We start from the raw sequence: 22,065 nt of genomic DNA on the forward strand, positions 1-22,065 counted from the left end.
GAAGGTAGTGAAGAATTTATCAGGAGTGTGAGAGTGAATGGCATCGAATGTACAGGGTGGAGCGAGAGTACATCGCAAGTCACTTTGGTTAAAGAAAGTTTGGTAAGGGAAGACGACAGACTTCCTAGCAAAAGTCTAAATCTTTTAGCTTTTGCTGAATTTTCTGTGACTGTACCTCTAGCTTAAGTGGGAAGATTTTAAGGGTGATGTCATCATTGGCATCAGGAATTTGCTGCCTGCTGATATTTTGATAGGTAATAACATTTTAGCCATGACTAAGCATATTAATGTTATAACCAGGTCCCAGGGAAAGTACGGATCTGATTCACCTGCTTTGTCTGTGGTCAGCAGGGAAGGCTGTGAAGGGGAGGGGAAATGACCCTCAGTAGCAGCTTGCCTTCTGAGGAGGAATTTGCAAAGTCTTCTGTCATGCCAGAGTCTGCTCTGAGCTTATGTGAAACGCAAAAGGAGTTTGTGACTGCCCAACAAGCTGACTCTTCTCTGGAGCAAGAGAGGGTTGCAGCTGAGAATAATGCCCCAGCCGGGGAAGGAAAAGGTAGGTTTTTATTTATTTATTTATTTGTAGCAGGTTTGTTGTCTAGAGAGGCTCCTAGAGGTGTCCTGGTGAGGTTTGCAAGCAGGTAGTTGTGCCTGAGAAATACAGGAGAGCATTGCTCCAAGTAGCTCATGATTGTCCATTCGCAGGACATTTAAGAGTGGAAAAAAACGGTGACAGACTGAAACAGAATTCCTATTGGCCTTGCATGTTTGAGACAGTAAAAGATTACTGGAAGAGTTATGACTTTAGTCAGAAGCGTAAGGGATTAAAGGGACCTTGCAAAGCACCACTGCAGCCTTTGCTCATTATTAAAGAGGCATTTGCTAGGGTGTCTGTAGATATTGTGGGACCTCTCACTAAACCTTCCAGGACTGGATAGAGATATATACTTCCTTCCAGGTACCCTGAAGCCACAGCCTCGTCTAATATTGAAAATGAAACCATGGCTACAGCTTTATTCACCATTTTCAACAGAGTAGGTTTTCCCAGAGAAATCTTGATAGACTGTGGTGCAAATTTTATCTGTAGTCTTTAAAAAGTTCTGGGAATTATGTGGAGTGAAGCATATAAAGGCTGCTCCCCATCACCCAGAAACTAATGGGCTTGTGCAAAGATTACATGGAACTTTAAAGGCTATGGTAAGAATATATGTCTCCTGGAGTGAGAATGACTGGGACATGTTACTTCCTTATTTTCTATGTGCGTACAGAAGTATTCCCCACCAGTCTACTGGCTTTGCCCCCTTTGATCTGTTGTATGAGATGCAAGTGAGGGGACCCCTAGATTTGATCTGAGGCTCTTGAGTGGGCAGTATTGAGGAAGCAGGACAGCTGGTAGGGGACTATGTCATTCGTATTAAGTTTGGTATGATCAGCGTACTGAAGAAAGATCATTTGATATTGGTGTTAGTTCTGAGCCATGTAAGGAAAAACAAAATGCAGGATTCTTGGGAAGAACCTTTTGAGGTGATTGAAAGAGTGAATAAAGTTACATGATGTAAGGAAGCCCAATGGCAGAGGAGCTGTCCAAACCATGCAAATCAATAGTTTAAAAGCTTACCTTGAAAGGGAGATGGCAGAAAACATGATTTGTTATCCTTATGAGGAAACATTCTCCACCCCTTTAATTGATTTGGTCAAAGAGAACAGGGAAGAAACTCCTCTGGGAAGCATTGAGTTTGGGGAGGGTTTAAATCCTACCCAAAAGCAAGAAATGCTGGCCCTTTTAAAGCACCACAAACAGGTATTTTACTAACAAGATTGTACACTCTGTTCAAACCTCAGGGCCCCACCCAGCATCTAGCAGAGCATATTGGGCTAAAGGGGAAATGCAGAAGCAAATCCAGGAGGAGGTAGAGAGCATGCTTGAAATGGGGGTAATCACTAAGTCAAAAAGCCCCTTGGCATCTCCTATTGTAATGGTAGCTAAAAAGTACAAAACCATGAGATTTTGTGTGGATTACAGGAAACTAAATGCTATAACCCATGCTGGACCTTACTCCGCACCCCAAATAGAGGACTTATTGGACCTTTTGGGGGATGCTAAGGGAACCAATTCTAAATTACTTTGTTGGAGTCTAGCCCTACAGGAATTTGACGGAAATAATTCATATCAAGTGAAAGGAGAATGTAGTGGCTGATGCTTTATTGAGAAAAATGTCAGTGTATCCCTTCATACACCAGTTTTGTGTTGTGAGTGTGATGCTGGCAGACCAGGTGCCAGCTCATGCTGAAGCCCCAGGCTAATTCACTTGTGTATTAGTATAGATCAAAGTGATTGTTAAATATATAAGAATGTAGTTGGTGTTTAAACTTCATGAAAACTAATGGGACGTTACCTGCATTATTTTCACTTATCTGTATCCTGTTATAATGTAGTAGTGTTATGCTTCTAAGAAGCACACAGGATCTTTTTCAGGGGAAAAGGCAATATGCCGTGTTTATTGAAGATACAACAATTAGCATATGCATTCAATCACACCACACACACACACTGTCTCTCCAGTCGATGTTATAGTTACCAATCCAGAGTCCAGATCAACCTAGTGGCCACTGTAGGGAGGAGCCGGGTTCCGTCAGTCGTGACACGATGCTCCGGGGAAGTCTTGGCAGGACAAACCCAAAGTTTCATGGCAAGGCACCCTGTTTATATAGTGATTTTCCTTCATTGGGACCAATGAGTTTTGCTCCATCATGCTGTAATCAATTGTTGTTTGATGAGTGCTTGTTTTCTTAAATTGTCCTTCTCATACTTTATCATCCTCACCCATAGCTTGAAGAAGGCTGACCGAGATGTAAGCATACACAGCTTCTGATGGATAAAATATTCTCCATACCACAACCGTAACACTGCCCCCTAGAGATGCCAGCCTCCCATGGTCCTCTTTAACTGCCCTCCTGCAGGTACCCCTTTACCAAATTATTTCCCCCAACACTAGTAGTTCTGATTTAGCAAATGGATGTGTGCAGACGGGTGAAAGGGTGCAGAGTTCAGATTGCGGTGAGGTTTGTGGGTATGGTAGTTGCAGTAATGATAAGGGGTGAGCTCATAGATGGAAGAGTAGAAGGATATGCCTTGTTGGGTGGCTTAACTTTTCACTTTCCTTGCTTTTCTGGGTTTGTGTTGGGAATGTTTTGTATAGAATCATAGAAATATAAAGCTGGAAGGGACCTCAAGAGATCATCTAGTCCATTAGTTCTCAAAGCTGGTCCGTTGCTTGTTCAGGAAAAGCCCCTGGCAGGCCGGGCCAGTTTGTTTACCTGCCGCATCCGCAGGTTCGGCCAATTGCGGCTCCCATTGGCCATGGTTCACCGCTCCAGGCCAATGGGGGCTGCGGGAAGGGAGGCCAGCACATCCCTCGGCCTGCGCCGCTTCCCGCAGCTCCCATTGGCCTGGAGCAGTGAACCGCAGCCAGTGGGAGCCGCGATCGGCCAAATCTGCGGACACGGCAGATAAACAAACCGGCCCGGCCCGCCAGGGGCTTTCCCTGAACAAGCGGCGGACCGGCTTTGAGAACCATTGATCTAGTCCTTCCCCTTGCGCTAAGGCATCTATGTAGCAACCTTCACTGCTTCACAATGAAGATTTTTGCGTATTAGTTTCCATGGGTTTTTTAAGGCTTAATTGGTCATGGAGTTGGCCAAGTGGGGTACAGAAATTCAAGTGCTGATGGAGAATATTTTACCCATCAACCACTGCACGTGCACCCTCATCTACCAACAGCTGTCCATGTATCCTTTCCCGCTCTGGAATAAAATAATACAGAAAAGTGCAGAAGGCTTAATATATGCCCTGCCCCATCATCAAGTATATATGCACCCAGCCTCAATAATGAAGTTGGTATGCACAGCACATGAACTTTCTGTTTAGTATGAACACTGACTTTCAATTACCCTGCCCCTAACATTTAAGAACAACCCCAAACTACTTATTGCACCAGATCTACTCAAGCTCACCTCTCTACCAAGTGTTGTGCAGTCATTAGACAATGATTTTTAGGAGACATTGGACTTCCAGTAACTCAGCCAGATGTTAGGGGTCTATTATAGGAGTGAGTGGGTGAGGTTCTGTGGCCTGCCATGTGCAGGAGGTCAGACTAAATGTTCATGATGATCCCTTCTGATCTTAAAGTTTGAGTCTATAAACAAAAGTAGGACTGCCAAGAACAAATTCCAGACCGAGGCCAAATTCAGAGACTTCCTGTTAAATAGTTTTGAAGAGAAACTACACAAAAACCATGTAGAAAATTCAAAGGGCATAAAAATGAATGTTGTGTGAAACTTTGCACTGACTGGCCATCTATTTTTAGAAGGCCAGCAATTCATACCCATTTTAAGCTCATTTTAAATGTAACACCTTACTATAGATTCTCAGGTAGACACCACCACAATATAAATAATAAATATTAACAGTAATCAAGTGGAACTGGAATTGCTGCAAATTGCTACTTAGCTAGTAGAATTTTGGGGTAAAAAAAACTTGCAGGATCCAGGTGCTAGATTGGTGATCTTGTGATATTGCCATGTCTGTTTGCAATAAGGTCTGGAATTTTGTTGATGTGTTAGGAGCTGGTGCATTGTGGATCTATTTATAGAGTAGAATGTAGGATACTGCAGTTAAAAATTAGCAAGATCCACGAAGATCCATGTCCCAATCTGGGTCCTTGCGTCACTAGGACATGCTGGTGTCCAGAACTTCATAATGAAGTAGGAGCAGTTGGTTTGTTCTGTATTCAGACAATAGAATTTGGGGGTTGGAGCACAAAAGTCTGCAAGATCCAGCAGGATCCCAGAGCAGGTCTCTGTGGCATCAAGATGCTGGAAAGTTAGAATCCTCTAGTCTAGAATTTTTGTGTGTGCCCTAATAGGGGTTGGATGTGTTTTGTAGTTAGGTTATGAGATTTGGGGGCTTTGGTGAAAATGGGGAAGAGTCCACCAAGACTTCATGTCCCAGATCCAGGCCTGTGTAGTGCTATTGTGCTGGGACACATGGGGGTCTGGAATTTTTTGGTGCACTAGAATGGGGTGGATTTCTTGTGAATTTAGGCTGTTGTGTTTGGGGGCAGGAGTGCCATACTCCATGTCCTGGATCCAGGTTTTTGCAGTGCTGAGGTCCTGACATTTTGGTGCAGTAGGAATGATTGCATGTGTTCTATACTTGGGAGGCGGAATTTGGGGGTTCAAGCCCAACCACCAACAGGCTCCATTTCCTAGATCCAGATCTTTGTGGCACGAGGGCACACGGGGGTGGGGAGGGCTGTCCAGATTATTTTAGTGCAGTAGGAAAGGGTTGGACGTGTTTTGTATTTAAGCGGTGGAATTTGGGGAGGGTTGGCTGCAAGAATCTGGCAGGATCCATGTAGATCCGGCTTTTCCCTTTTTCCTCAGCCCCCCGTGGAAACGGTGCATAAAGAGAGAGCCCCGCGCCTCAGCCGGGGAGGCAAGCAGCGAGCAGACTGAGCCGCTCTGAGCTCTGCTGTTTTTCCTAGAAACGGATCCGTGCACCTAGAAAATAACAGGAAGGGAAAGCAGGGAGAGAAAAAAACACACGAAGATCCTGTTGTTTTCGGTCGCTGCCCGAGGAATAATTTGGAGGAGAAGGATCCATATTTCTGCTGCTGCCGAGGCTGCGGCGCCGGGGATGGAGCGCGGGGCGCGGGCCGTGTAGCGGGCTCGCCCAGGGGCTGCCTTTCGGCCAGGCTCGCTCCGCCCGCGGGGGGATTCCGGCCTCGGCCCCGGCCCGGGCGCTGCCCCGCCGGCAGTGGGATCCCAGCAATTGGGGGCCGGTGGGGCTGAGTCCAAGGCCTCCCCCTCCCCCGCTACACACACGCCCCCCACCTCTGCCGCCGCCGCCGGGGACAGAGGCTGGTGCCTGGGGCTCGACCCTGCTGCGGCTGCCGCTGCCTGTGCCTGGGCGGATCGCAACCCGCGAGGGGCGGCTGGGTGCAGGGGGCGCGGGGCAGGCGGAGGAGGGAAGCTCCCGATGGCGCGTCCGAGGCCCCGAGAGTACAAGGCTGGAGACCTGGTGTTCGCCAAGATGAAAGGCTACCCGCACTGGCCGGCCCGGGTGAGTGCGGACCGGGGCTGGGTGGGGGGCAATGCAGGGAGCCCGATCCCCCCCCCCAGCGCAGCGCCCGGCCCGACCATTTCCCCGCTGCTTCTCCTCTGCCTCTCCTGGGGCGTGTGGCGGCTGTTGCTGGGTCCATTGCAAGCCCAGCCGCAGACACAGCCCCACCCCCCCAGCCCTCCATGCCTACCCCTGCGGGGAGCCTAGCGCTGGGGGGAGACAGGGGGTCTGTTCCCCGCTGGATTATTGAGCATCTTTGCTTGGTTGTGCAGATTTCTCCGCGGGAGAAGGAGGGGGCGTGCGGGGATTGTACCTGAATTATTATTATGGGGAGTTGGCAGCTCTGCATGATAATGATGCTATTTATTATGCGCCCTCCCCTCTCACTGCCCCCCCCCTCAGTAGCGAGGGCTCCCGCCAGCCTTCCCACATGCACATTTCCAGGCAGTTGCAGAAAAGCTGCCTTTGCCCACAATATGAAGCCACAGAGGGAGAGAAAGAGACAAACAGGCATAGCCATCAGAAGGCCAGATCTGTGTCTCTCTCAGCCCAGGAAGTGTCTACTGCATGGGAAACACACATGGGAGGAGAGCAAGGCCTAGAATGTAGGCAACAACTCTTTGCAGGGTGCCTGATGCACAGAATACACCATATTTGGGGCTGCAGTGGGCGGAGGAGGCATGGTCTACTACAAAGAGATAAGTGATAAACATGGACACAGTCCTGAGGGATGCAAGTTATTAATTGAGAGGAGGAGTTGGACTACATGGCCTCCATTTTTCCATGTACCCTTCCAAATGCAGGCACATTGGGTTTCACTGGGGGGCTGATCATGTGGAGAAGTTCTGGGCTTGTGAGACAGTGGCTGGTTTTATTTCGTGGTGGTTTGGGATTGTGGATTTTTTATTTTATTATTGTTCCTTTCCCATCTTTGATTTTAAACTGGTTTGAAATAACTGAGTTGGGAAAGCATCATGGGCATTTGGCAACCAAATCAGCATCCCACTGTATATTTAATGTCCATATTCCTTAGAGCCCCAAAACAGAGCAAGGCATTCCCAGGGACCACCTGATACCACAGCATAGTTACAGCCTTCTCTTTCCCCTTTTTTGTTCACCACGGTGTACTTTGTTGTGTGATCTACCCAGCAGGCATCATCCAGTGTCAGTCTGTGTTTATTCATTGTCCATTCCATCCTCCGGGCGGAAATTACAACTGTTCAGTGCTACATTCTGTTTTCATTCACAAGTAAAAGAAAGTTGTTGGTGTTTATGATCTGTGAGAGCTTGAACATTATAAAGTGTTGTACACATTGTGTAAGAAAGTACAGGAGAGCAGGGTCAAGGTACCATGGACTTTACCATTACTCTTGAGAAAGCAATGAGAAAAGGGTATGTGTAAGTGGTGAAAAGTGAAGCAAGGGGCATCGTGAGTGTGACTGAGAGTGTGAGTGTTGAGCTGCAGACACAGTACAAGGAGGGAAAACCAGTATCAGAGGCTTAAATGAAGGTTGATAGAGAAGGGAAAAATCAGAGGATGCTAAATATTAAAGGGAACAGAAATAAGGAAACACGCCCAATTGCTTTGGCAGAGCAGGCTGAAATTCATTTCTGAATAGGCATAAGAACATAGAACATAAGAATGGCCAGACTGGGTCAGACCAAAGGTCCCTCTAGCCCAATATCCTGTCTTCTGATAGTGGCTAGTGCCAGGTGCTTCAGAGGGAATGGACAGAACAGGTAATTATCAAGTGATCCATGTCTAAACTTCACATTGTATTTGTAATTAATGTCTCTGATCAGCATTTATATTCTTATATCTGCTTGTGATGGCCAACATCATGTTAAAGGTGATGAGTCACATCAGTAGAACGATGGAGTCTATTGTAAATCAATTTCTTTCTTACATCAATAATGGTTCAATTTAATCTGAAAATGGATCAGCAAGTGACTTTAATAACTCAGATCATTCCAGCTTTGGGATTGATCCTGCTCCCATTGAAGTCAATGGCAAAACTCCTGTTGACTTTACTAAGAAAAGTACTACTCTTCTCCTCACTTGCATGCAACAACATTCTCCTCCGATTGCAGTGAATACTAGCCCTGTGGCCTTGTCCTCTTGAGTAAAAAGGGAGTGTTGTTAACTCATGTTAGCTAACATATGGTAACTAATTGAAGTAAATGGAAAATAGGATAGGGCTCTTTGTTTCAGCAAACTTTTCTTTATTTTTTATCATACACTGAGCGCAGATGGGCACATCTTTGATTATGTGTCCAGCAGGCTAGTCAAAGGTATGTTCCTCAGGATACAGGTTCCTCAGGAAAAAAGGTGTGTTGTTAAATTGCGGTGTTAGGTGAAGACCCCAGTGAAGACAAAGTCATCCACAGTTTTAACATGAGGTTTTGCAGGTTGAGGTAAAGGCTATGAGACTGCTTTGTCTTCAGTAGGATTTTACCTTGTGTTAGGTACCATGTGTTAGCGAACACAAGTTAACACACCTTTTTTCCATGCGAAGACAAGGCCACAGGGTTTACACTAATTTTCATTGTGCTCCAAGAAGACTATTGTGGCATGTAGATGAGGAGAGAAGTAGAGATTTTTGCAGGTGAGACGGCAAGTCAGCTCCCCTGATTAACTGAACCCCAGTTATCAAGAGGTTTTGCTTAGGCCGAAGAAATTTGTATGATCAAAGTTCAGATGTGTATATACCGCAATATAACATTTATAAACCATTTGTATGCTTGATCCTTAAACTCACATATAAAAAAGCAACATATTTTATTTTAAAAATACTGGTTTAGTAATCCAAAGAGTTTATTTATTGTTGCATTTAAATAATTTATTGTTGCAATGGCCCCTCACAGAGGGCGTGTTGAGACTTTGTGGTCCTTGGCAGGAAAGTGCTATAGGAGGGCAAAATAGTTACCTGTATTTAGTGAAGTGGAGCAGTGTTAAAGCAGGACAGGAAGTGGGTAGCCAGCTTTGACACTAAGCCAGCCACTTCTTACCAATATGAATCTGCCGTTAATTCTATTGACTTGAGCAGGAAGAAGATCGAGCCCTGTGTGGGCAAGAGCAACATTCTGCACAGTGAGAGAAGTGGTGGAAAGTGGCTGATGTGTAGAGAAACCAATAGGGAGCGCTTCTTAAAAATAGATGGCACGCTATGACTCGTGAGCTTCACTAGCTTATGGTATTGAGCATCATCTCACAACTTAATAACTTACAAAGGGCCAAATCCTGCAGTCCTTAGTCAAAACTCCAATTGACAGTCATTCAGGTCTTTCCATGTTCTGTTGGAAAGACTCGCTTTACAAAACCCGTCTTTGTAAGGCACTTTTGGATATTTGGAATATGAAAGATATCATTGAAGTCATATTGACTTCTCTCTGTTTTGATCTTGCAGTCTTTACTCAAAGACAAAACTCCCATTGGCCCCAATGTAGGCTAATAAGTAGGGATGGCAGGAATTGGGCCAAAGTCTGTAAGTTTGGTATCCAAGGTGACTTATGTGAGTGCCTCAAGTACTATCTTGTGTCAAAAGGAAGAGTAGCAGTTTGGTGTAATAAGATGCGTGTAGCACTTTTGATACTCCATGTATCCAAAGGTGCTTTTCAAAGCCATGAGATAAATACTAAGTGGCCAGAACCCCTGCTGGTGTAAACAAGTGAAGTTCCATTGACAGTGCATTGATTGCATAGTCAGAAGAGGCATTTAGTATGCATGGAGGAAGCATGCTCGGATGGTTGAGGTACTAGGCTGAGAGTAGGAAATATAGGTTTGGTTCCCAGCTCTGCTCTAGGCTACCTGTGCGACCTTGGGTTACGCAGTCTTTCTGGGCCTCAGTTCACTGTCTGTAAAACAGGAACAACAACACTTCCCTACCTAACAAGTGTGTTGTGTCAGTAAAGTCATTAGCGTTTGTGACTTGCTCAGCTACTACCAAGATGGGTGCCATATCATTACCTAGAAACAGAGAAAAATATTCATTGCACCTTCCAGATATTATATTCTAGTTTGTTGAAGGGGTGAATATTGGCCATTGGTTAGCCACTTAAGATTAAATGAAAGGAAGAATACAAAAAATCAATAATTGTGTTCATTTCATCAGTGTCCCTGAAGAAATAATAAGCAATTAGATGACACAATGTGTGGGTGATTAAAAAATAAGGAGACCGTTAATGCAAATGTAAAGAGAGGAACAAAATTCTGAATAATGGAGAAGTTTGCCCAGGTAAGTGACTTATGCAGTTCACCAAACAAAATGTAAGATAATGTGGCTTGGGGTAAGAGAACGAGATTTGGGTAAACTCAGATAGCTTGTGCAAGGATGGTTAAGTTGGTTTGGAACAGTACAAAAGAGATCTAAACAGATATTGCAGTGAACTTTAATTTGCCACACACAAAAGGTTTAGAAAGATGCTTTTCACTTCTCATTCAGGTGAAAATATGTCCCTTAGAGTTATGATGTTACACTAACTAATCTAAAGGTTACAGTCTCTTGGAAATCTGGATTTCTTCTCTTCTAGACCCACATCTAGCTCCTTCTCCCTTATAATTCCTTGCTGCTGCTTTATATTGACAGTGCCTTGTATGTCATATTTGTTAGATATGTTTGACAGCACATGTGATGCTGCCTGGTAAATGTACAAGAGTCACAATTAAAGAAGATAACATTTGCCAGCAATTACCACAAAAAGGGTTTCCGGAGGTATTTATATATTTTAGGGAATCAATGTGTGATCTGATACCTCTTGCCGGTAACTGTTAGTAAACTCTGGCATTGTAATGGGGACCACTGTCTGTGATATTAAAATAATTTCTGCAGCTGAACATAAGATACAAGAGTAGGCTGATAGTTTCCAGTCCAAAACATTTAAAAATTATTGTTAACTGTGACCCAATCTAACAACCCCCATAAGACATGTTTAACTTTAAGCATTGAGTAATCCCAATGTGGAACTTAAGTTGAAGTTAACCATGTGCTTTGTTTGATTGTTGCCTAGAAGAGTAACACTGTTAACACTATGGTACTGTATTAAAGAACCTTAAAAAAAACAACCTACCAAAGTGTGAAATAATACCAGCAGTCTTAATTTTCACTCTTCAATAAAACAGGGAAGAACAGTGTGGAAAAATATATTTAAGACACATGCACAGAAATTTTAGAAACAAATTATGACCCCGATTTTGAATTGGGATCCACTAATGTGAACTTCTACAGGACTGTGCATGATCACAGCGTCTTCACTGATGGATTCCAGAGCAGGACCAGGGCCCTGGTTTTGACACAGTAAGTTAATATGCTAGATACTTAACTAACAACAACTTACTAACTAAAATTTGTATGTATGGCATTTTGGAAATATCACTGATCCCTCAAACAATCAGGGAAGTACGGTTCTACATTTTAAAGTGTTTGATATTTTAAAGAGACCATTTGTTTTCTTATTGGACAAAGGACAAGAGGAGGTAGGGTTTCCCTGGCAGAGTTTATCCTTTTTGGCGAAGAATGACAGACAAAAATCAGTTTAGATTCAGAAAACTTCAAAGAGCCCATCAAAAACAGACAGCAGATCTTTCTCTATATTTTCATGCCAAAACCAGTTGCAATCTATGAGCTTTTCTCTTTGGCCATTTGGGACTTGTCCAGTCCTTTCCCATTTGCTTAAAGATCACTCTGTGCTTTTTCTCCATCCTTCCCCTGGTGTTGCTCTGGTCTTCTGCTATCACTTTTTGCCCTGCTGCTAAATCTGAGTCTCTCATATGTCCTCCTCCTTCATCACTCTCAGCCTATTCCTACTTTTCCTCCCTCTCATTATCTATCTGTCACAGGGGACCACTGGTGCAACCCAGTGTATTCCACTGCTTGTCCAGCTTGTGTGGTGTCACGGTCACAAACAAACACCAGGTGTTACCTTTTCACCAAGGTGTGTGTTTGTTCTTTTCTTACAAAGTAACAAGTGTAATGCAGGCATGCAGCAATGGGAGACTTCTATGCCACCTTCATTCTGCAGCCCAGGCTCACCTTCTGAGCTGAGCCTTGCTTTCTGTTCATCCCACTTACATCCGCCCAAATTGCCTCATTAGCCCAGTGATTACTATCCAGGTGCTCAGTCCCCCAACACAGTGTATAATTGGCTTCAATTAAGCCTGTACTCTTCCCAGTGCTGCAGCAAACCCAGTGACCAGGGTGCTACTAGTTGTGCCCTGTCTCATACCTCCCCACTTATTTCTCCTGAGGCCGTTTCTTGCCTCTGGAAGAGGTCTTCTTTGCTGCCCATGCCCCATCCTCTTTGTGGGGCTGGGGTTCTACTAGGGGTTCCTGTTCCTTTTGCAGCTGGCCTTCCATGGACTACTGGTGATGGTCTCCTGCTTTCCACTAACAAAAAGTACACTTTGAGGGTGGAGGGTTTTCCCCACATCTCCACCTCGGCCCATAGGTCATTGCACCAGTCACACCTCACTGATCTCTCCTCCAGTTTACTTGGCTCAAGGTTTATATCTACCTGCATGAATTGTCCCTCTAGAGCCCCATTCTCAGGATCCCTCTCTTCCCCTGACTTATCTTGGCCCTGGTTTGGGACTGTCGGGGTAGGCTCACAAGGCTTCCTTGTTGGGATCCCCCTCTCTCTTCAGCTTGTTCTCCATCCTGAGCCTTGCCCAAGACTTGTTCCTGCTTCATTTTCCCCTTCTCAACTTTTCCTCCTCCCCTCAAGTCCTCCAGTGTGTTTCGTCTTTCTAAGCTTGTCACATACTGGACCTGGAAGGATCGACACTCGTGAACTTTTTGCACAGACCCACTGGTTGGGGTCCCTTCCCCCCATCATCAATCCTTTTTACATAAAGGGAATTGGATCCAGTCTGTTCTTAACATTGCTGAGTAAGGCAAAGACTTTACTAGCCCTACTCACTGCCATCTACACTTTCCTTCTACTTCCAATGGGATAACTGCCAAGGGATAAGGTCTCTTTTCCCCACATATACAATAAATAGTTATCATCAACCTCTCTTGTTGCCACTGCAGCCTAACCAAGGTGTTCCGTATGAGGGAACACATTGCAGCTGAATTCATAACACCCCTTGTCGTTCTTCGGGCTACTTCAGCCAGAATTGTTCTTATCTCAGGTCCCCTTTTTAGGGCTGTCCACCCACAGAACTCCACAAACCCACAGTCCATGCAGGGGCAGTCTCTCTTTATGTGTTCTTGGCCCTTGTACTGGTAGCAGACTACTGCGTGAGCAGCTGGGGCATCATTGTTTGCCCTTTGCATCTCCTTCGCAGGCTTTGCTGTATGAGGTTCTTCAGCCTTCTTCCCCCCACCCTTGATTATAGGGGGTACGGAGCTCTTTCTGTGGAAAGTTTGCCTCCACAGACTCCTCTGTTAATTTTACCGCCACCTCTAATGATTCTGGCTGGTTCCTCCAAACTCAGACCCATGTAGTTGCAGGGAGGTGCTGTTTAAATTGCTCCAGAATAATGGAGTCCATTGGGGTCTTGATGAGCTGTCTATCCAGCTGTATGCAACCATCCAGTAGCCTAGTCTGATCATTTATGAGCAAAGGCCCTGGGACATATCCCACTGTTCCAGCTGGCTGCCCTGAATTTTTGGCATTACTTATCAATATTTGGCGGTATTCAGACAGGCCGACCCTGTCTGAAATAGCAGTCTTCAGCGTATCATAGTCTTTGGCCTAGTGTATTCGCTCAGGGCCATATAGGCTACCTGAGCCTCACTGTCCAGATAAGGGGTTGTCCCAAGTGCCCATGCACCCTTGTTGTATTTGGGGCTAGTAGCCACCTGCTCAAAGGGTAGTAAAAAGGCATCGGGGTCATCCCCCGGGACTGTCTTACACAGTCCCAGGCCCACATTTCAATTTCCAGTCCCCTCACTGAAGCTCACCAAACTCTAAAGGAGCTGTTCCTGTACCTGGGCCTTCTCTTTGATGAATACTAGCATCGTTTGCTGGGGCTGCACCTGCCAACTCAGAAGTGCTTGCATCCCTGCCTGCTGGGTCTTCTGCATCTTCTGTTGTTGTTCCACTAACCAGCACAGCATCAGGTCCATGGTGCCTGGATCTCCTGCCTTCGCACAGGTCTCCCTCAAGGCTCCTTATCAGCTGAGGGAGTTATTAATCCTGGACCAACACCCACGCATCACAGGACACCTCTGCCACTACTCAGCATACTCCAGTGCCTGGCCAATTTGCATGGACTCATGGTCACAAACACACACCAGGTTGTTATCTTTCACCAATGTGTGTGTGTGTGTGTGTGTGTGTTCTTTTCTTCCAAATTAAGACCATGTAATGCAGGTTTACAGCAAGGAGAGGTGTCCATGCCACCTTCACTCCTCCGGCTAGGCTCACCTTCTGAGCTGCCCCTTGCTTCCTGTTCCTCCCACTTGTATCCTGATCCTTCCAAATACCTCATTAGCTCAGTGATGATCATCTAGGTGCTCACAACCCCTCAACAAAAAGTGTATTAATGGCTTCAACTAAGCTTGTACTCTTCCCTGTGCTGCAGCAAACCCAGTGTCCAGGGTGCTGCTAATAGTACCCTGTCACACTATCTTATGCTTTTGTCACTATCAGAATTGTGCAAATAGCATTCCCTGGTAGGCTTTCTCCATTAGTTTGTCATATTGGATCAATCTGTGCCATGATTTCATGATCAGCTACTAAACTCCTGCTTTATAAGGGGTTCTGCATGCAAAACTCCTGTGGCTACACCCGATGTTCTACATGTGAAATATAGTTCCCTTCATGGAACCCTTTCTTACCTTCAAGACTTTTTGCACATTTTGCTTAGATAATCTGAAATTAAGCCTTATTTGCAGATATTGGAGCAGATGTAAGAGGATGCTCTTTTATTGACTTCAGTGGCTCATTGTATTGATAGTTAATATTGTTAGCTGAATACATCATGTACTATTTCCTTCATTTTCCAAAAGTAATAATGAGAAATGTAAGTGTAAATTTCCCTGTATTTGGGGGGTTTGGGATCTCCTCTAATCTCACGCTCTTTATCTTTGGAAGCATGCTTTAAAACAGAATTCATCTGAGGGTCATGGCAGGGACTGCAATGACTGCTATAATTAAGGTTTAATGTAACGTTCATGATAAACCCCATTTTCCAATTGCTTTTAACTTTTGACAATCAAATTCCCTTTTGGGCTGAAATGTTCCATGCTTAGACTCAGCCCAGACATAACTGTTCCAGGGAAATTTCAGCAAAATTCATCATTTTTTTTTAATTCAATGGCTTGTTGTTATTTTAAACAACCATCTCCAAGTGCTCAGGTGAGAGTTTTGTACACAAATAACAGTAGCTGAATGTATTTAGTTTAACCATGGAATGTTTTTTGTAAATCTGAGTGAATTTAAGGAATAGGCAAGAATGCAGGATATTGGTTCAGTAATTTTGAAGCTCTGAGTATTGAAAGCTTTTTGCACATGAGCACTAAGTTTTTTCTGTTGGACTTCTTTTTTTCCTTATAACTTTAAAGCTACTGAACTGGTGTTCATCAATCATTGCTTGTTTTGTGGATTTCAGGTCAAAGCCATTATTATTGTAAGTGGACACAATCCCATGGAAACCTTGCTTATGCTAGTGGTGAATCTGTCTCCTAAGTGAAACTTGCAGTGATTAAGGTTCTCAAAATTGTATGTACTTAATTATAACTCACTCCAGAGAAATATAAAAATTTCTAGTTTATATTATAATTGACATATGCTTTTATTAATTGACAAATAATGTATGATGATACTGGCAGAGTATAAGTTCCTCTTCTTATTGTATTTTATTTGCATTAAAGTAGTTTTTAGAGGCTCCAACTGAGATTAGCCTCCATGGCACTAATTGCTGTACAAACTGATATAAACGCAGGGAACAAACGCTAAGGTTTGTGCTTTCAACTTTAACTTTGCATTTCCTGCTGGTGAGTGTTGATTTCCCAACCTTAATGTTGTGTTACACTAAATGTAGAAAGATGAGTGTTAGCATATAGAAACATATGTTTATAATAGCTTGCAACAATATAACTGGTGATAATAAACACTTTCAAACGATATATGACTGTCCTTTGAAGAAAGATCAAGAGGGCGTCCTGACAGTGATATGGATTAATCAGTGATGGAGAAGCAACTCGCTTTGAAGATTTAAATCTTAATTTGAACTTTAAACCCTTTTGTGGCAGAGACCTTTTCTACATGTGGGCTAGAACAGTGGCCTGTAAGTGCTACTTGAATATGCATAATAAATGGTAACAACAACTAGAAAATACACTATATGGAACACTCCTTCACTGGCAAAATGTTGACTAGGGACCATATTTTTAAAGATATTTACATGCCTAAGGATGCAGATAGGCACCTAGTGAGGTTTTCAAAAGTACCTGGAAGCCTGTTTGCATCTCTAGGCACCAAAATACTTTACAGATCTAGCCCTAGATGACTTAATGGGTCCTTTACGTCTCTAACCTCTATGGGTCTATGAAAAATATTTTAGTGACATATACCAGAGACAGAAGCCTAAAATCTAGGTGGTGCACATTGCAATGAAAGCACACCATTTAACTGCGCACTCTGACAGAGGCAGCATCAACAAAACAAAAAAAAACTAGAATAAATAGTATTTTAAAGGAGTCCCAGAAATACTTGGCAGAAGAGGTAGTTTCATGAGGTAAACCTTCTAAAACTTAAAGGAGGAAATCGATCCAGCCTCCCCTCATTTCCTACTCACAGAAAAGGCTCTGCTTTACTGGCTTTGGATTTTTCAGAGTGTTTTACATAATTTTTTGTAACGGTTAGTTCTAAACCTGTTACAGAAATTGGAAATAAAGTGCAGATTCGTTTCCAGTCTTGCTTTGTTTTTTTTCTCTTACTGTCTGACTGGGAAGCTGAAGGACCCGCATAAACCTGTTTTTTTTTTCTTGTACTGAAAACAAACAAAAAGAAAGTAACTAATTAGAATAAATACTACAGCAACATAAAATAGCAGACTTCCATGGCCATTTCTCCATTCCAAAGTCCCACATACTCCAAATGATCCGGGGTCAACCCAATATTATCTTTTGCATCACTGCTGATCCCAAACGAACAGAATGTTCTTGGATTTCAGTAAGATTTAATACTCATCTCCCAGCCTTTTGTAAGAGCTCCCTAAAGTCTAGAAATGCCTTCAGAAGTCAGTATAAAATAGTGTTTCCCAAATTTGGGACGCCACTTGTTTAGGGAAAGCCCCTGGCGGGCCGGGCCGGTTTGTTTACCTGCCGCATCCGCAGGTCCGGCCGATCGCGGCTCCCACTGGCCACGGTTCGCTGCTCCAGGCCAATGCGAGCTGCGGGAAGCGGTGTGGGCTGAGGGATGTACTGGCCGCCGCTTCCTGCGGCTCCCATTGGCCTGGAGCAGCGAACCGTGGCCAGTGGGAGCCGCGATCGGCCGGACCTGCGGACGCGGCAGGTAAACAAACCGGCCCGGCCTGCCAGCAGCTTTCCCTAAACAAGCGGCGTCCCAAGTTTGGGAAACACTGGTATAAAAGATTGGAGACAACATGCTGCAGTGTTATGTTCAAACCCCCAAGGTAGAAGGGGTATAAGTCTGGAGAATATGTCTCATGGTTTATGAAAATGTATTATATCCCTAAATCCCTTTAAATAGCCTCTTACACCAGCGTGGAGAGAGAATTAGCGTACAGCTGCAGCCCTAAAAATACAGACTGGAAACAACAGGTTATTTTGCCTTGCAGCAGCATGTAAAAGCCTAGAGAGAAGCTAGCTGCCAGCTTCAGTTTAGCAGCTTGAACTGAAGGCACCATATAACACCAGAGAGAAAAAGCCAAGCCTTGAATGTTATATACACCAAGGAATTTCCTTAAGACCATAAGTTAACAAAGCAATGTGTGTATATATAACACACAACCAGAGTGAGTGAGCAGTGAGGGAAGAAAGGGAAAAAAGACAGATGAACCATGTGATGGAGAAAAGGTACCAGACTGCAGTGACCTGGTTGGGACTGCTGGGCAGCCAGTGATGCTAATCATAAAAGGATGTTTGAGCCCAGTAAGCCAGTACACTTGCATTCGCTCTTAGAACCTGGTAATGCATGCCTACTTACAAATGCAATTGCAGAAAAAACCCATGGAGGCAGTGGGTAAAAGAAAATGTAAAAGACGTGCAGTTAATGCAAACAGCAATGGGAAGCAGACCCATATCAGAGTTCGTTACTACATTTACCAAAAATAAATACATATTAGCTACAGCCAGGAAGCAAAGGCCTTTATCCTACAGATCCTTATAAATTCACTTTGAAGGGACTACTCACATGCTTAAATTTAAGCATATGCATAAATGTTTGCAGGATCAGGGCCAAAGTGATGGAGTAGCATGTACTGGGAACTGCAGGAGATTTTTGTCAAAAACCTAAGAATGTATTGCCAGACAGTGTGGGGTAGGTGAAAAGCAAGCAAGCAATAGTACTTCAGAAATGCATGGGAACACATCAGCAACTGACAGACTCAGATACCACGTTATGGGGCAGAGGACTCTCAGCCTACCAAAAGGTACAGCTAATTTCCAGCTTGCACCAGTGTAGCTAGTTAAACAGAAAAACATGCAAGGGACACAAAAGAAACAATCTCAGTAGGCAAAACTCTTCCTTCAGTTCCCCCCTCTCCCCCATGAAGTGCCAGTGAAGTCAATGAGATAGCACAGGGAGCTTCTGGCCTGAGGACTGGTGTTCTTAGACTCTCTCTTCTACAAATTCCCACCTATCTATAACCAAGACCACTTTCTATATTTTTTCCTGTCAGAGAGATCCCAGAGGATGGTGTTGGGGCAATTGCACATTTGCCCCATAGGCTGTCTTGTGATGAGTTCTTTTTTGTCCCCACGCCTGCTCTACTCCAGAGGCCAGCTGGCAAGACAGTGAGACAGTTTGGGCTACCAGGTCCATCCATGTTTTCATGGCTAGCAGCTTTTGATTCCTTTGAATCACACCAGGACAGTGCAGTCAGTCTGCTTTCAGTCACTCACCGACAGAGGGCCTTAAATGAGAACAAATGGGCTGAGAGGCTCCGTTCAGAAAAGACAGAAGAGATGCTAATGGGCTGAGGGGTGTCAGAGTCCATTATTGAAGAGATCCACACACTGGCCCTGATTAACTGGTAAGCTCTGGCAGTTTTGCATTGCTCTGTGACACACAGCAGCCATCACTCAGCTTAGCTGGCCAGGTAAGTCGGGTTTGCAGTTGGTCTATGTCACTGGAGCAGCACAAAGTATGTGGAGTATTCTGGTGAACCATGGATACCTTTGTTTTACTAAAGATTCCCCCTGGGGTGCCACCTGGAACTGGGGTACCACTGAGCCCACCTGGGCTCCCTTTACACAGTACTGCTGTGACAGGCCCTCAAGCCCCCTCCAGCACACATACAGGCAGCGACTCACCCAGCTGCAGCTACATACAGTCGCTGAGATCAGCTCTGCAGGGGAAGGCTTCAGCTAAGGAACTGCTCAACTACTCAAGTGCACACCCTCTCTGGAGGGTAAACTCAAAATTATACCGTCTTGTGCTGCACAGAGATCTGTACAGCGTAAGCTCGTGAAATTTGCCCCCTCCCTCAACGGGGAGAGGAAACGTACAACAGCTTTTTGCCCCAGGTTATGACTCCCACACTTACTGGTTTTAGACAAGGCAAAAATAAATCTATTAACTACAAAAGATAGATTTTAAGTGATTATAAGGGATAGCAACAGATCAAAGCAGGTTACGTAGCAAATAAACAAAAACACAATCTAAGCTTAATATACTAAAGAGATTGGATATGAGTAGCAAATTTGCATCCTAAATGATGATTTAAGCTGCTGCAGGCTCTTAAGGGACAAGCTGCATTTGCTTTCAGCTTAAAACCCCAGGTATTCCTTTCACAGGCTAGGAATCCCTCTAGCCTGGGTCCAGCACTTCTCCCCCGTTCAGTCTTTATTCCTCAAGTCTTTCCAAGAGTCTCCTTTGGGTGGGGAGTCAGTGAAGAACCACGATGGTGTCACTCCCCTGCCTTAAATAGCTTTTGCATAGGGCAGGAACCCTTTGTATCCACGCTTGGTTCCCACGCCCAGTCAGTGGAAAAACACTGATGTTCCAAGATGGAGTCCAGTACCAGGTGATCTGGTCACATGCCCCTGTAGCGTCATAGCAGCCATGACTTGGAGACTATTTGTAGCCTCCTCAGGAAGGCTCCCTGGTGGGAGATTAGCTTCTTCTAAGGCCTATTGTTTTCTCTAATGGCCCTTCCCAGCCAACCACCTAGACTGAGTGCATTCTGGCTGGTGGGCGTTCCCCAGGTATAAACATATTTGTACTGCAGATACACAGTCATTATTCCTAACTCCAGATACAAAAATGATACATGCATACAAATAAGATAATCAGATTCAGTAAATCATAACCTTTTCAATGATATCTCACATGCCTTATATTGCATGAAATACATCATAATTATACCATACTCGTATAATAATATTACTGTGAAGAATATGGGGTGTTGTGTCACACTGGGATTGTGCCTGGGTCTCTGGGTGCTCATGGACTGGACAACCGTGGACACCATTTTGTTTCCATGAATACCTCGCACTCCAGTGCTCCAGTGTGTGAGGTGGGCAGTAAATGCGGGGGAGAGGGGGTTGCAAATGGATCTTGAGGAGCTAGGAGAATATGTTAGACCTAATGTTACCTATAAATTGGTTTGTTGGGACATTTGGGGAAAACTCTAGACGTAGGGATGATGCTTCCAGGAAGCTTTGGTCTCTGCCTTACAGGGGGGAGATATGATTTATCCCCTCCCCTCCTTTCAGTTTATACCATGAGACCACCCCAGTTCTGCTGCCAAGGAAGCCTCCAGGCTATGAAAGCAGAGGTGCGGTTTGCTCCCAAGAGCGGAAGTGATGCAGACAACCGTACGTGGTCCCTCTGCACTGGAATAACGATCACCCTTAATTATTGCATGTTTAGCAGTCTCTTCAGCCCCTGCATTGCTTTTGCTGCTTCTCTGTAAATTCCCTTCAGTTTGTTGTGGTGCAGAGCTGGAACACTGTACTAGGTGTGGTCACAGCAAGGCCACAGAGAGCATAACTGTCATCTCCCTGCTGGGAGCAGCCTGTATGCCCCAGGCTGCAAGTACCACTTAGTGGCGAGTGTCCAGGGCCGCTTGCCTAGCAGCTACAGTTCACGGTAGCGTCACCCAACGGTGAGAGTCCAGGGCTGCTCTGCCTAGGGGCTATTGTCCCAATGACGGGTGGAGGGAACCCGGGCCCACCCGACACCACCAGGTTTCAACCCAGGGTGCTACAAAGCAGTAGGCCATATACATAGCATAGGGTCTGGTATCCTTACTCATGCTCCCTGGGTCACTTCCTACCCCTGTTTCCTGTACATCCATTGATGCCACGGCTCGGTCTTAGGATCCCACCTGGCTCCCTCCCTGTTTCGTCTCGGGAGCCCCTTCCCCTGGCGATAGCGAGTCGTCGCCCTTGGTTCCCATAGTTGATAGGCTTCCGGCAATTTGGCTAGTAGGCTTGGTCCTGGCAGCTTGGCGTCTCAGCGGCATCTGGGCAGGAGGCTGCTGCATCCAACTGGCCTCCTCGGTCAGCCCAGACTGAGCAGAGCTGCTCCCTTTTGAATGCTCCCACTACTGGGAGCATGCCCAACAGAGATGAGGGGGCGTGGCTTCCTTCGTCCAGAGCAGCTCCTTAACCCTTGCCTCACCAGTGTGGGGTTGATACACCCCGTCACACTCCCTGCTCTGTGACAGGTTGTGTGTCTGTATAATGAGCCCAGATTGTACTGGTCTCTTTTGTAGCCATATCACATTGCCAGTTCATGTGTAACCTGCACTCTGCTATCTTTGCTAAGCCCCTTTCAGCATTGCTGCTTCCCAGATATCTCCC

At 45.0% G+C, this 22,065-nt stretch overlaps 1 protein-coding gene across 3 annotated transcripts in view; it reads left to right on the forward strand.

Annotated features, from left to right (window-relative positions):
* The first annotated feature begins 4,637 nt into the window (after positions 1 to 4,637).
* The window catches only part of HDGFL3 (HDGF like 3), an 81,613-nt gene continuing 64,185 nt past the window's right edge, over positions 4,638 to 22,065 (forward strand). For all 3 annotated transcript variants that reach the window (XR_010590975.1, XR_010590974.1, XM_065559356.1), the window contains exon 1: positions 4,638 to 6,124. Coding sequence is in view for 1 of the 3 variants with exons in the window: in XM_065559356.1 (XP_065415428.1) it covers positions 6,041 to 6,124 (84 nt within the window). In the remaining 2 variants the exon portion in view is untranslated. The remainder of the gene's footprint in view (positions 6,125 to 22,065) is intronic.

Source organism: Chrysemys picta, chromosome 10 (assembly GCF_011386835.1).
Source record: "Chrysemys picta bellii isolate R12L10 chromosome 10, ASM1138683v2, whole genome shotgun sequence".
Taxonomy (NCBI): Eukaryota; Metazoa; Chordata; order Testudines; family Emydidae; genus Chrysemys; species Chrysemys picta.